Consider the following 15813-nt stretch of genomic DNA (forward strand, 5'->3'; position numbering starts at 1 on the left):
CAAATATAAAAATTATATATATATATATATATATACATACATATACATATATACATATACATATATATATACACACGTTTGTATGTATATGTTTGTGTGTATTTATATATATATGAAAATGGGATGTTGATGGCTGCATGTGATTATATTTTCTATTTTTAGCTCTCATGAAGCTGAGAAAAACACTTGCTTGATTGATCTGTTAAGTAACTCTGAAAATACTACCCTACATAAGACACCTTGAGAAAAGTGATTTTTACAATTGTCCGCCATTTAAGTTAAATACGGGAATTCAAAGACACCGCCGTGAAAATGGAGGGGAAAAAAAGGCCCACTATTGTATTTTTTTATTCTTTAAATATATGTATCTGAGTGTGTCTGTTTATAAAACATAACTAATAAATTGAATGGGAACCTGGGTAAGTCCTGTCTTATTGATTTTCTGCTTTTAAAAAAAGAGTGAGAGAACGAAAGAAAGCCTTTTGGCCAGCCAACCAACAATGTTCTGCAGGACCCAAGGCTCTGCATTAGAGCCATTGTTGATAGCTTACAGTATGCTCAAAGAGAAACAAGCTGAGTGCAAGGCATTAGTGTCCTGATCACAGGAGACAGCGATGGGGACATGGACCGCGAGTGGTCTGTGAACCCGACAATAAGCGGATGTGTTCCTCAGTTTGCACTGTGAATAGAATATGGGTCATGGTGCCGGGTCGCCAGAATCTGGGGCAGAAGAGGACATGCTTCGTTGTGTTCTCAAGGCACCATGACACACACATTCATTGCACATACTACACAAGATTAAAAATTCAAAGGATCACCAAATCAAAGCCTGGGGGAGATACTACATGATGGTGGTATTTTTATATTTACCTTTGCGAATATATTTTATATTTACCTTTGAATATAGCTATTATATATTTTTATCTTAATCTTTTTTTTATTCTTAATCTTTTTTTTCTTGTACTGGACATGTATTTGTCAAGTAAACATTCGTACATACGATGTAGTACAAACAACCACAAGGTCGCGCCAGAGGGTTCTGTTGCGTTATCTACGCTGTGTGCCGAGAACAAATGTCACCATTTCGACAGCGGATTTCATATAAAATAAATAATCCCTTTGATTTAACTTTCTTGCTGTTAATAACTTTTAAGCTGATCCTAGTGGAGGCGAGAGCTTAGCCAATCAGCAGACTGGACACCCGATCTCAAACACATCAATAAACAAACTCAAAATAAGTGATTCAATGTCCATGTTTTAGTTGCATGCGTTTTAAAAACTAAATGTGAAAAAGAAGTTTTGAAAACTTGGGATTTTCCCAACTCATTGCAAACACACCTTTCTTAACCCGGGGCTAAACTGCATGCCACGTAACTCACCGCTATATGTAGGCTACTCCCCAGGGAGCGTACCAAAATGTAGATTTTTACAATGAAACAACCGTTTCTGCGTTTCAACAATTGAAGCTCGACGATTTTTTATGCACCTTCCATGAATTCCTGTGACAGCTTTATCGAAGTTGAACACTCATTAGTTAGGACGCTAAAGGCTCCGGTGGAGACGATCCGTTACAAGCGAATTCAAGACCTATCTGCTTATGACATCACAAGTGGAGGTGTTCATCCAGCTGCATGGTGAAAAGTTAAACTCTAGCTCGCCAGTTTGGGTACCGCCCGCGATTTTAACAGCAAACCCAACTGGTGGTGAAACACTGTTCCCCTGCCCTGAGGTTATGAAGACCTTTGCTGAAATGTTTTCCCAACATTGATCAATCTACAAGGCACTTCAATGGATATAATGTGCACATCATTCTCAGTGTGTGTGTGTGTGTGTGTGTGTGTGTGTGTGAGAGAGAGCGAGAGAGAGAGAGAGAGAGAATTATAGGCTAAGCAGGTCAAAAAATGACAGATTGATGGAAGAGTAAAATTACAATGTGACCTTTACTGGCATGGAATTGCAATTGGCAAAGTAGTATGGTTTGGTTTTCGCTATCATTTCAAACCATGACAGCAGAATCTCAATGTAAAAGCAAAATACAATGTTATTCATGTTACATTGTCATTGTACAAAGTCTGACAGAATTTACCCCTTGATCTAAAGTGGGACAGAAGCAGAAATGCAGCAACTAAATTTAGGGTCGTGTTCCTCCATCCTTCGTTACACACGACCGAGTCATTTAAACTTAATTAAAATATACTTAAATTAAGAAGCGGCTAATTAACAAACTTTTTAGGAAAAGGGACACACACAGCAGACATAATTTACCATCAGCCATTCTGCTCGACACAAGCAGAACAGGACAATGGGTTCCCCGTTTTCAACCATGTCTGAACAAATGAATTTAAAAGAAGCCAAAGAAATAAACGATTGAAAAATTGCAGCAAAAGGTTTTATTTTTTGCAAGTCGAGACCACCCGTCTGCGACCGAGGCTGATGGGGTCGCTGGTACAGCAGCTCCCCCTCAAGGCAGAGGCATCCCCCCCGTCCCCCCTCTCACTGTCCTTCAGTCCGTCCAGCCTTTCAAGAACTGGACTCCCTTCTCGATTATGACGCTTTGTCTTTGGCCCGTTCCTCTGCGGTCCTCGTGTGTGTGCGTGCGCGTGTGTGTGACGACCGATGCGTCAGGCCACGTCCGTACACACGCCCTTAGTACCCCCGCGAGAAGATTAAAAAAAAAATCAGCCACGCTCCCGCGAGTCGTTTCTACTGGCCGGCCTTCTTGTCCTTCTGGAAGCTGAAGCTAGTGCGGCGGCTCAGCTTGCGCTGCTTCTGGGCAAAGTAGTCGGCCCTCGAGGTACTGGCCCGGGACTCCAGGATGTAGTTCACCTGGGGGTCAAAGGGTCAGAGGTCGAGGGCTTCGTCAATGCGATGAGTCGTGTCCTATGCGACGCGTCAAGGGTCTTTGGCTTGTATTTTTCTCCCGGGGGTTGTTGTCGTAAAAGAGGGTTGTTGTCGTAAAAAAAAAAAAAAATCACATTAAGGGTGACTCTAATATCAATAATTGATGATAAAACAAGCTGGTTTCGTCAGAGTGTAAAAGATACAAATCTTTTTTTTTTGTGGTTTAACTGTCGTTTCATTCATTTTGTGACAAAGCACTACTAGGCATATTTTTCTAAAGCTGGCTTCAATGTTTGGTATCACCCCTTCAACGTTTTTTCCATGAGCTTATTAGGAGTGTGGCGGTTTTCTAAAGCTCAGCATGCTCTCTGGTGTTTATTAGACAGAGCAGCTGGTCCCAGGCCAGGTCTGTGACCTTTTGGCTCATAAGCAGATTCAACACTCTAATAATAGTAATCGGAGTAGAACCTATATGTGCTCCAGTAAACTCAAGCATTGACAAGAGATGTAGGTCATGTCCCTGCAGGGTCAGGATGGCTGGTGGCTTGTTTCTTTACATGCATTTGCAAGACAAGATGTTAAAAGGTGCAGTAGGTTAGATGAAAGTGTATAATTGGGAGTGTAATTTGTTGGAAAATGCCATAGCCGTCAGCTATTAGTAAGTGAAATGTACTATGAGATTATCTAATTTGAGTGGACTGCGGCAGCCTCTTTATGAGACAATTGAGACAATTGAGACCTTTTTCACAACAACCACCGCATTTCTTCCTTGATTGGTTCAGGGAATCTATCTTGCCTGCCAATCAGAGATGCATGAATAGAACCCTCGATGTCAGAGAAAGGTAGGGAGGGAGCGGATTTTTTAGGGTTGTTTATCTTCAAATCTTGCTCTCTTCTGCTCTTTACAACTCAAAAGTGGAACCTAAAGCATTTTTTACTCGACTACTCAAGTAAACTGTTTTTTATTTTTATAGACTTGGAAGGAGAGGAGCATCTAAGTGTTTTTTTTACAATAAGCAACAACCCAGCTAAGAAGTAGCTTAACTAATTCTCAACACTGAGCACTCACATCCTCATTGCTGATGAGTCAATTCATCTACGGCAGCATCCTGCTTATACTCCAAGTAAGCGGATTATCTTTGACCCAGTCCATTCAACTCACGGATAAGTGCATGCCATTCAGGTGAACTGTCTGGGATTAACGTTTGAATCCATATTTAATAACAGTTTTGTCCTAAAGAAATTTAAAAGCGGGAGACCCAGGATATTCTTGAAGGCAAAAGGTGTTGACCTGAAGCAAACCTTGATGAGACTAATTTTTTAATGGCTCTAATTGTCACACACTCATAGAAGCGATCCCTCTTTCCAGCTCCCAACACTAGCCTCATGTGTTGGAGTAGACAAGCTGTGGTCTGTGGTACGGCTGCAGGGTGTAGTCAACAAACCCAAATCCAGAGGAAAGCTTATTTTTACTGTGGTTTTGACTTACCTTCAGCACAATCTCGTTGACGGTAGCAGCATCAGATTCAAAGTAGAGGGGCTTGTAGTCATGGTTGCTGAGGTAGGTGAGCTTAAAAATGGCGTGACCTGCGAGACGGAGAGAATAGGTCATCCAGCTGGAATCTTTACAGTCTCAAAAAAATGCTATATACTTAAAAATGAATCCCTCTTGTTTTGCAGGACAAGGATAACAATAATCCCGTCTATATATGTACGTGCACAGCGGCATCGTCTCTCTGTTCGTTAAAGGATCCCCGTTCGTGGAGAATGCTGAGTCAGCTAGTCTTCCCGGGGTCCAGGAATAATGCATAAACACCAGAACCGATTTTAGAAAACTTAAATCAATGAACCCAATAATACAGTCAGATCGAGGCCAAAAGGTAGCATAAGACACTGTTACAGACACTAATAACTGTTACAATCCCCTTCATGAGGCCCTGCGTCTTTTTAGTCCCATAAGAACCCTGGTACTTCTCTCTGGTTTACATAATGCCGCGTCAGTAGCTTGTGGGGGTGGGATGGTGGGGTACTCACTGGGGCTGCGCTCCTCCACCAAGTCACAGGCACACAGGTGGTCCGAGTCGATGGAGATGGGCTTCTGGCGGATCCAGAACTTGGTGCTGGCCTTCTGATTGGTGACCGGGTCGATCTCCACCTTCTCCCCGGAAATGCCTGCCAGAATGTGTGTGTGTGTGTGTGTGTGTGTGTGTGTGTGTGTGTGTGTGTGTGTGTGTGTGTGTGTGTGTGTGTGTGTGTGTGTGTGTGTGTGTGTGTGTGTGTGTGTGTGTGTGGAGAAGAGGGGGATTGGAAGAGATTTAAAGATAATAATAAAAATATAAATAAACATACTTGACCTGTTTAGTTTTAAAGTAGAACAAAAACCCCTGACTGACAATCATATCCGCTCATCACGGGATACACAATCCATAACATGTGATTAAACTAGAGAGGGAGCCTCCTTACATATTGTCCTTAATGATAAAAACATACTTGTATTAATGGATTAATTCTGTGTCTTCACAATATAATTAGAATCTCTTTCAACATGACATTTAGCCATTGATGCAAATCCTTTATGCCGTGGTACTATAATTGAAACCACGCCTTTTCTTTAATAACTGCACGGTCATTTGCTATTGATTATTCTTTTAAAATAATAATGAAAATGATGGAATAAAAGGCAGGACATAGAGCCGCAGGGCAGCGTGTGAGCGACGGGGGGGGGGGGTGTACCTAGCTGGACGTCGGTGGTGAAGCGCAGCTTGTGGATCATGCTGATCTTGAAGGACTTGTAGTGGTGGCTGCTCAGCATGTCCTGCACCGTGGTGATGTCGATGGGCGGGTCCTCCTCAGAACTCTCCTCCCCCCGCGAGCCTCCGCGGCACCGGCACAGAGCGCCCCCACACGTTATGCAACAGCTCCTTCATGTTCCACCTCACATCCACAGCCTACTTCATGAGCCTCTTATGAGAGCGGGTTCGTGTCTTATCCAGCTGGAGCCCCGCGCCTAGCTCTCTCCCTATCTCTCTCCCAGCAGCGTTAAATCGAGGAGGCTGACGTTTTTGAAAGTCTGCCATGAATGCTGATGGCAGTGCACCAGTGTCTGCTGTTGAACGAGCTGGCCCTGTTCCCTGGACACGGGACACCCCTAAACTGGGAACGGACCCAGAGATATTGCAAATAGTAACCCTTGTTAAAGAACACGTAACTCACTCGCAGACCCAATAAGTATATAGGATTTACTAAATTGGGAGTCTTTAAGACCAATCCTGGAAACACACATTGTGCTACAATAGTAAAAGTACTTTATCACAGACAATCTAAATAGTGGTGAATAAACACAATTATAGTTTTCGGGAGGTACTATACATGTACTATGTTTGGAGGAACTATACATGTACTACGTTGGGAAGCGCTCTACATGGACTACGATAGGGGGGACTATACATGTACTACGATGAGAGGTACTATACCTTTAGCACATTGGTAAGAACGATACATTGGCTATGATTGAAGCTGCTATCCAAGGTTCTACATGTGCACTCACTGTTCTCGCGGACCAGGCAGAACTCCAGGGTGTTCTGGCTCTCTAGGGTGCACTCCAAATCCACGGCCTCGTTGGGCTCCGTCTGCCTCTCCAGGCGGTACATGGGCCCTGAGGGACCAACAAGCACCACATCAGCACTCACCGGGGGACGTCCGCTGCGGGCCTGATGATCACTCGGTGCACAAAATTTCAGTAAAAAAAAAATTGTTTTTCTTTTATTTTTCAGTACAGTATTAGTATTTGACGACGTTAGGTATCCTGGTTACTTTACGGCCCGTGACTGTTTGTCGCCATTTCATGGCCATTCCGGTTCGAGGAGACGTTTTTGTGTTACATGTTAACTATAACTATACATTTTAAAGTTAAAAAAACAAATAAGCACTCTAGTAGGAAGTTGGATGTTGGTATCGGGACGACACTAGCTTGATTTAGAATATGTGACTAAATACTCCTGATAGGTAGGGGGATTAAGCTGAGCAAATAACACACACTTGGGGATGGGAACCAAACACACTTTTGACAACCTCACATTTGAGATGGCTGTTGAAATACTTTGATGGTAAGGGTAGGCTAGGCAATAGATACAACATAAAACGACCAATTGGATTTGAACATCTCCTTGAAGGCTTTGGTGAAATAGGAATATTATGGTAAATAGTGAATGATGATTGATGAATGTAGCTATAGCATGTAGTAAACGCCTGTTGTATTCTCCGAGTTGCTTGTTCGACTTTTTCTGAATCCTGACTAATCTTTTTACAGACAGGCCCCAACAACTGTAACGGACAAGTCTGTATGTGAATCATACGTTTCTTGAAAAAAAACACCATCAACTAAGTATGACTCAGACCAAAAAGACGGGATTTAGATTGGGATCGCAGGTGCGAATGAACAGAACAGGTATGTGAATTCACTGTTTCATCGTCTTTTGATGTCAGGTTCTTGGTTAAGGAAATTCTGATTCTGACGAGAGCCGAGGATCGCTTACCTGAGCCTTTTTGAGAGCCTTTCCTCTTCTTTAGTGCTTTTTGGAGAATCTCTTTCATGGTCACCTTAAGGCTGTCCACCGGTATGAGGGAGAAACCGTGAGCAGCATTTCTGGAGGGAGGGACGGACAGAAAGGGATATTAAGATGCGGGCTTTACCTGGATTGACCTGGAATTCTGAGTGGTTACAACACACACACACGATATATCAAGCAGTAGGTTTAAGAACTTTGAATGCCCCACTATAAGGGTACTGCTTTTTAACCCCTAGCTGTAATCAAACAGAATTGCTCTGAATGGACACCAATGGCGGTGTCAACCATGCAAAACTCATCTGGAACAATAAGGGTGTCTTGCTAAGACACATCACAACACTTAGCTAGGAGGAGCCGGGGATGAAACCAGCCACCTAACTGTCGCAAGATAACCCGCTCTAAACCCTGAGCCACTAGCACCAAGTCATTTAACTTCCAAGTCATTTACAGGTCACTTGGGCAAGGTGAAGTCCCGGGCTGCGTTCTAAACTGTCACTCAGGGCCACTCACATCCTGACGAACAGAGACTGCTTGGAGGCCAGGCCGGGCGAGGAGTACTTCTCCACCAGCGCCAGGGTGCTGAAGCCGAACTTATGGATGGGCTCGTTGGAGTCCAGCGGGGGGAAGTCCGTGTCCACCTCGCCGTCATCCTCGGCGATGTGCAGGCAGTAGGCGGTCACGTTCTCACTGGGAACAACACACGAGGGAGAGGAACCGTTTCACACTGGGGACAGCGGGGGGGGACTATAGAGGGCGCTATTCAGTGTGTTATAGTGTGTCAATTTATGTCAGGCGACGTTTATTTATCATGGCCAAACTGAGAGAGTTACAGCATTGCACCATTCTGACATCAGACTGCTGATGTCAGGATCCATCGCTGATTGAAAGCATCTGTTCAGACCGAATAATTTCCCATGCAAGAAATTATAATATTGAAAATAGTTATCTTTCTCATTTTTCTTTATTGTAGCACCTGAAACTGTTTGAATTTTTTATACATTTTATAAACTTGCATGATTCTTGCACTTTTTGGGTTGTATCTTCATGGCTGAAAACACTTATTGGAAGTAGCTTTGGAAAAAGGTGTCAGCCAAAAGAATGTTATGTAATCGCATTAAGTTTTTATCAACATACACATTACAAAGTACACCATAGCTACCGGTGTGCTCAGCTTTTCCTGTTGTTGAAGAACTTTCGCCAAAATCTGTTGTTATAAAAGATTAAGTGCCAGACTAAACTGCACTCCAACCAATAGCGGCTTGCCTGCGCTCATCTCCACTCCCATCTCTCAGGCCTCAAATACATAAAACATAAGTCTTGATAGACTAGCATCAAGAAACTAGCGTTTCTTGAGTATAGAAAACGCTGTACTGAGTCAAACAACCAGTGCTTTATTTAGCCTTGCATTGCAAACAAGCCAGCGACTGTCTCCCAACAGCGCTCCCCTACTGCTGAGTATTCTTCTACAGTGGAGTGAAGTGGAGCAGGGAGGTTTAGCTGACAGTTTGAGGATCCAATGGAGAGACGAGAACACAAGCTCTTTTTTAATACTTTTCATTGGTTAAATATTTGTAAAAGCGCACAGACAGACGCCAAGACTGACCAATAGCACGATTTATAAAAGATAGTAAAAATTACGAATTATGGGGATATGAGGTTCATGCTCAACAGCGTTTGTGTGGCGGGCCTAATACACGTTTCCCAAACAAACTTTGTTTGGGAAACATATGTAACACATTCCTGCATACTGTACATTCTGTGGTGTACATGTAAACATTCATCATGCATCTATGTTATATCATCCATGTCTAAAAGACAAGCGATGGAAAAGAATCTGCAATGAAAATATGGACTTTTATAAATGATGTGGAAGTGTTCTGACAAACGCAATGCCAGCCCTGCACCAACCAAGGCCTTAGGAGCAGACCCCACAGGTAAACGACTGCATAAAAATGCTTCCCAAACACAAGGCCCATCTTCCTTTGAAAATTAAGCCTTCATTTGAGTCAACACTGACCAAATAACTATGATATATGTGGGTTGTAAAAAGGCAATGTAACATACATGTGTCGGTTTTATTAGTATAAATGTTATATTATTTTAAAGAGCTTTAATACAGATAAATAAAAAATAAATAAAGAGATGTAGTCAGCAGTAAAATAAACTATAATTTATATAAAATATAAATATATAAATAAAAGTCTGTTTTTGTAATAGATATGTTTTATTACTTATTAATATTTATTATGTTTTGCCAACTTCATCTGTATATATATTTTAGGTATTAGTTATGTTGCACAGTTGAGGATGCCTGGCATACAAGGATTTCATGTCCATTAATGACTGGCACATTATACCATTAAAAAAAGATAATGCACTTTGTGGCGGCAAAGCCTCTTAGCACCCACGACACGCATTACATTTCCAACGAGCACGCCTAGTCCCGACTCCCCCCCTTACTTATCTGACGTGCGCGTGACAATAAATGAGGGTGAAACTTGAAGAGAGACCTCAGGAGGCGTGATGCTGATGGGGGAAGGGATGGGGATGGAGGTGAGCTTACTTGAGTTTGGGCTCGCGGGCCTCTCCGGTGTACTGCCAGCAGATCAGGCCGATGAGGTCGTGCACGCGGGCGTTGGCGATGGTGACCACCGTCATGGGGTGGAGCTTCTCCTGGGTCATCTGCATGGAAAGGTACACGTCGATCTTCTTGGTGGCCGTCGTACCGATGTGGCCCTGGGGACGGACAAAGCCACATGCACAAACACACAAAGCTTAAAACACTTGACATAAGACAAGGTGTTGACCTGGCACTATGTAGCTTAACAACTTGTGCACTTCCTGTATCCATCCTATCTTTACTGCATTTACAAAGCGTTGAAACACAATCACAAATATACCTTGTTTCAGACTACTGGACGACGCCGGATTCAAGTCATCCGGGAAATCTTAAAACTTTCCAATTACATTATTACATTATCTTAATAAAGTTGAGATGAGATTACTGGAAACTTGATTTGTTAGAAACCAATACCTTTCCAAAGCCCTTCGATTTAGAACATAAATTAATTAATCATACACATAAAAATATCCACTCATGAATCACGAGGAGGATTATTTTCCCACACATACGCCACACCTTGCCGTCAAACTTGGAGTACTCGTTGAAGGGGTTGTTGAGCTGCTGGGGACACTGTTCCAGGCGGAGGGACAGCGTGGACTTGGAGCCTGTGATTTGCTCTCGGTTCCTCAGGTCCCGCTTCTCAAACAGAGAGCTCATGTCTTCCACTACAGCAACACATTGGCACAAACACACGTAAACACACTCACAAACACATTCCTTATCATATCGGTGGATTTAGGCTGCTTAAGTTTAAAGCCCCTCCGTTCTTGATTCCCGTCCCAGTTGGAAGTACAAGCCTGCTAATGAGGATGACGCCACATTTGTTGAATTTATGAATACATGTAATGATTTTAGGATTTTTACTCTTGGAAGAAATACAATAACGTTTTTTTCATGATATCATGTACAGTCGATGAGCGACTAAAGCCCAGGTGGCAGGTAATTGTCCTTTTAGGCCTAATGATATAATAATAGGTACATTTAATTGACCAGCATACACATATTATTCAGCCGTATGTACAATAAATACCACTAATCAATAATCATTTACATTTATTTGAATTTTACTTGCAATGCCCAGCATGAATTTTTTGTCACTACATTGAATGTGTAATCACTACAGTATATTTAATCCAAATTATCACGAAACACCACCTTACTTACGTGAATGCAAATGTATATAACAATCCATACTTAAAGGACCCAATTATACACACGTTTCATCTTTTGATATTTTGTGAATAATTTAATACATTTACCCTGAGTTATAAACAATACTTCATTATTAAGACATTGGTATAAAACATTGTTGCAGCTACACCAAGAACAATGTGAGCATGTGGACCAAACATTTTTTGTGTGTTGCACAGAAGCATAAGATAATGAAGAAGGGGTAGGCTAAAACCAAGTCAAACCAAAAACAAAGTGACGGTTACACTACCTGATTGCGATGAAGATGATGGCCTCTCCTTCCACTGAACAGTTTTGCATTTGATTTGGTTTTGTCGCTCTTTTCTTAGTCTTTCAAGTCTTTGAGCTGAAAAATTAAGAAAGAAAACACTGCATAAGTATTGTCCTTCAACATTGGATGAGCGCAGCACATTTTTGCGACCTATATTGTGAAAACAATTTAAATATCATCCAAATAAGATTCTTTGCGAAAATCGTCTGCATACATTCACATCTTTTGAAGAAGTCCCCGTTCTTTCGAATGCAATAAGAGTAGTAGATGCAGTAGACGGAAACCATTAATATGAGCTCAATTATTTTTCAGCACAGGCACAGAACAATCCAAAGTCATCAATCCACTCTTTCCTAAACAAGTTTAGAACAATAGCATGGGGCATGTTGCATTGAAGGGGATCAGGAAACATGGCCACTAAGGCTTTGCCCTGTTCATATCTTACCAGCCACCCCAGGTTTCTGGCGTCTGTCACGCAGGAATCCTGATAAAACAGCCGATTTAGATGAAGGCTAGGTGAAATAACACTCAAACGCATGTTCAACTTGTTTCACCCAAAACCAAAACAACAGCCATGACCGGCGACACCAGTTTTCCCCCCAAAACAATCGATTGAACTGATCTGGAAGGAGCCAAAAGGAGATCTTCTTCCCTTTGATTCCCTGTGTGGCTCCGTGTCACCAACCACACCATATGTTGTTTCAGCCCAAGCTTCATACCTACTTTGCTTTTCCTTCATTGAAGCCTTCGCCTTGCAGCCCATCACACACAGTGTGATTGAACATCACTGATTAATCATCATGTACCGTTTGATTTCATGTTGATTACGGCACCCAACCACACAAACATCGGACCACACAACCAGGGGTGTTGCAAACCGACAATTAAAAACAGACTGAAGATCACCTAAGAATGGAGCAACTTCTTTAGAGTACATTTGAAGGTGTGTTTTTGATTGGTATGTAGATAGCTTGATGAGATTACACCTCATATATCAATGATCTATTCAGAGATTCACCGAATTCCAGAATTAAAGTAAAACTAGCTTCAGCCAAAGAGAGCATGTGTATTTCAATGACACATTTCAAGCCTACTTTTTTGTGTAAACGGTACAGTGCCGTTTAATTTAGAGAGCTTAAAGGAATAATACTGGCTAAAACAGTGACACACTATACATTTATTGTGAGGGGTAATCTTTAACACCAGTAACATTGTCGGGTTTGGTTTGCAAGTCATCCAGTGTGCCTCCACCAAATGCTTGGCTCAACCATACATGTATTGCTGCTTTTTCTGGTTGCATACATTGTGCTTTCATTTTTAAATGCAGAGGAGTAACCTTCCTTCCCCCAGACATTAACTGGATCCAGGTGCTGCCATTTAAAAATAGAACTTGAGCAGGGCCCACATCAGCATTGCAGTCACACACACGCAGGCAAGCGCGCACACGCACACGCACACAAGCAACAAACCAAGGAATCATTTCATCTTCTTCTCTGGATATTTTAAACGTCCTCCTTGGAGCGCCATTAAATTGCAATTCATAACATGATCTTGAGCTAGTGCGACCTCTCTCCCAAATTTAATTCACTGAACTGCAGTTAAGTATGATATATAAGCCGTCCTTCAAACGGTTCCCACTCTCAGCTTAAATTTGATAACATCATGCAATGCCATGACAACCAGGGATTTAAAAAATGCTACGGCTAAATAGATACATCCATTTCTTGTTATGCGAACACTTATATATTGTGCTTTGATATTTTCAAAGGACTTGGTTATTCAGTATAATTTAGATTGAGTACAACATATATATGTCAGTTCAATGATTGACAATGGTGTTATAGCAATGCTGGTGAGTAGCGATGAATGAAGCAGAGCTAACTTATAACCATGTTAGAAGGAAAAACGTAATTTAAAAATGAAACCATGACTGCAGTATTACAACTTACTGCAGCTGCGATTTTCCATAATGAACATAAAAAAAAATCTGAGGAGGATTTTACAAGATGATTGTCCTTTTTTTTGCAACAGCAAACAACCCCGTTGCAACACACTCGCCAACACCAAACTAATTATTTTTCCTTCTATATAACCTCGTGGCCCAGATTTTGTACATCAGCCTTGAAATAAACAGACCAAAAAAAACACAAGCAGCAAAAGCATGCTCTCTGCACCACACCCTCCTCACAATCACACAAACACAAATGCCGGATGGCCCACCAGGTAAGAAAAGCTGCATTCCCCGCATCCACATCAAACCACCATGGGGCGTTGCCTACCTGTGTTGGAGCGTCTGCGGATGCCAAAGTCCCAGCTTGAGGTGATGTCCATCGATTGCGAGAGGTCGCAGCCATGGTTCTCACCTAAGCTGTTGGTGCCGTCGATCAGGGGGCCTGAACCCGTTGACCCACAGCTGCTGCCAGGCACAAAGGCCAGCTGGCACTTCTCCAGGTCCACATCCTGGTCAATCAACACCATCTCACACATGCCCGTATCATCGCTGGTCACGTGAGACTGCCGGATGTGGGCTAAAATAATGGCTGGGTTGTCCAAGAAAGCCATCTTTGACTTAAAGTTATGAAGTTAAAAAGTTGTTTTTTAAGGCTTTTATCCTTTGACAGTTTGTTCGTAATCCTTCTTCGTGCAATGCAAATTCTGTTGGATTGCAGTGCCCTTTTACTTTATAACGGATACGGGAAAGAGGGAGAGAAAGTCCTTTTCTTCTCCTCTTCTGGATTAAAGTCTTGATTCCATGGTAGGGCGTGTCTTCTTGTCTGTTGTGGTCAAGTTAAGGGAGAACATTAAAGAATCGTGAAGAGCGTCATTAATCAGAAAATGATGAAATGGTGAAAGAACAAATTAGTATTACTGATGACAATCATTACATAACATGAAGCAAAGGTAATTTCCAGCATGGACAAATGCATTCACAAAACGGGCATATAGAGCCTGAAACATACAACAACATTCCAAAGAGCACAAGATTGATTATCGATCTAATCATTAACGGAAATCTTGCATCCATTTATTATAATTGTTAGGTCGATATGGAAAAATGCAGATTAGAAGCAAGTTGGACATTTGGATGAAACATGAAACAAGACAAAACCTGTTTTCGCAGTCCTGTGTATACTGTAAACAAAGCCGAATACAATTTAAAGCTGAACTTGGTTCTGCAACCAAAAGACAAAAGAAAAATTGTTTTCTCAGTAAATCGCTGTGAAATAAGGGTGGAGTTTACTCATTATAGCCTGATATAACAATTCGGGCTGAATAACTCAAACCTCTTTTGGAATTGTCAACTTAAATTATGTTGTCTTTGAGGGATGCCCTTCTAGTGTAGTATTTGGAAGGTAGCCGTAGCTGAATTATCTTGAGCTTTACACTTTGCCCTGCTGTTTTGTACATGTTGTCACCATTGATGAGGAATCATCGATTGATCCATTTTCGATTTCATTCAACCTACGGAGTCATAGGGCTAGTTTTAGCGAAGCTAGCTACAACCGATTACATGCAATAACGGGGAGTTTTGATCAGGTAAACAAGTAAGTACCTTTGATTATTGGTGTATGTTATTGAAGTATATCCGTTGTCTATCTGGTCTACAACGTTAGGCCAAATTCAGCAAGAAACTTACTAATGTTGTGGTTGTTTAAGGTGTGAATAATGTCTTAAACATACCATTATCCATGAGTCCGATTAAAGAGATATCCCGCGCACCTCCCGTGCATTTTCCTAGCCGTCTCCGTGACGGGTTGCATTCTTACAAGGAGAAGAACGTAAATATAACTAGTGAAAAACGACAGTAAACACTGCTCGAACACCATTGCCATAAGCCATTAAGCCACAGAGGTTGAATTTCCGGTCTCGACTGATGCAGTTCCTGTTAGAAGCAGGCACTTCCCGTGCTGCGCTCATGGCACACAGGAATTTGTAAAGCTACATTAATGTGCAGGAAATATATGGATAAGACCCCCCAAATAAATTGCGATCTCTTATCTGTTAAACCAGCACTATATAACTGTTCTATTGCAGCTATTTTTTCCTTGAATAATGTATATTATAGAAACTACTTCCAGAATTAAATGTGCCCGACCCCGTCCACTAGTATGTCCATTCATGGAAATTCAAAAAATGATATAGCTATAACTGTAGCCACTAGAGGCTGCTATTGGGAAATGTTTTCATACTGCAGGTTTAGGATGGGAGTTATGTTTAGAAATCTTATTCTGAAGCTGGAAAACAATCAAATTAACTTTTCAAACGTTGGAATACATATTACTTCTGAATTTAAATAGTAATTAAAAATGCTAATTCAC

The 15813-nt window shown here is 41.7% G+C and overlaps 1 protein-coding gene across 2 annotated transcripts; it reads right to left on the minus strand.

Annotated features, from left to right (window-relative positions):
* Positions 1-1921: 1921 nt before the first annotated feature.
* Positions 1922-15334, minus strand: mapkap1 (MAPK associated protein 1). Of its 2 annotated transcripts, XM_079735983.1 has the most exons (13): positions 15176-15334; positions 13774-14268; positions 11940-11978; positions 11474-11569; positions 10549-10697; positions 9973-10145; positions 7920-8096; positions 7377-7486; positions 6389-6496; positions 5575-5715; positions 4876-5013; positions 4331-4428; positions 1922-2826 (listed from the first exon to the last, which is right to left on the minus strand). In XM_079735983.1, exons 2-13 carry the CDS (start codon positions 14054-14056, stop codon positions 2704-2706), a joined length of 1635 nt encoding a protein of 544 aa, XP_079592109.1. In that variant the 5' UTR covers positions 14057-14268; positions 15176-15334; the 3' UTR covers positions 1922-2703. The 2 variants fall into 2 exon arrangements, with proteins under 2 accessions (XP_079592109.1, XP_079592110.1); XM_079735984.1 differs by lacking the exon at positions 11940-11978.
* Between the last annotated feature and the right edge of the window lie 479 nt (positions 15335-15813).

Source organism: Pollachius pollachius (assembly GCF_949987615.1).
Source record: "Pollachius pollachius genome assembly, chromosome: 4".
In the NCBI taxonomy this organism is placed as follows: domain Eukaryota; kingdom Metazoa; phylum Chordata; class Actinopteri; order Gadiformes; family Gadidae; genus Pollachius; species Pollachius pollachius.

What these genes read in the sequence shown, in the direction of transcription:
- mapkap1 (XM_079735983.1), bottom strand. Translation starts at nt 14,056, where the DNA reads ATGGCTTTCTTGGACAACCCAGCCATTATTTTAGCCCACATCCGGCAG. An exon ending in CCGCAGACGCTCCAACACAG is followed by an intron (nt 11,979 to 13,773) that starts GTAGGCAACGCC and finishes CTGTTTTATCAG; the next exon opens with GATTCCTGCGTGACAGACGC. An exon ending in GCCCGCGAGCCCAAACTCAA is followed by an intron (nt 8,097 to 9,972) that starts GTAAGCTCACCT and finishes TGTTGTTCCCAG; the next exon opens with TGAGAACGTGACCGCCTACT.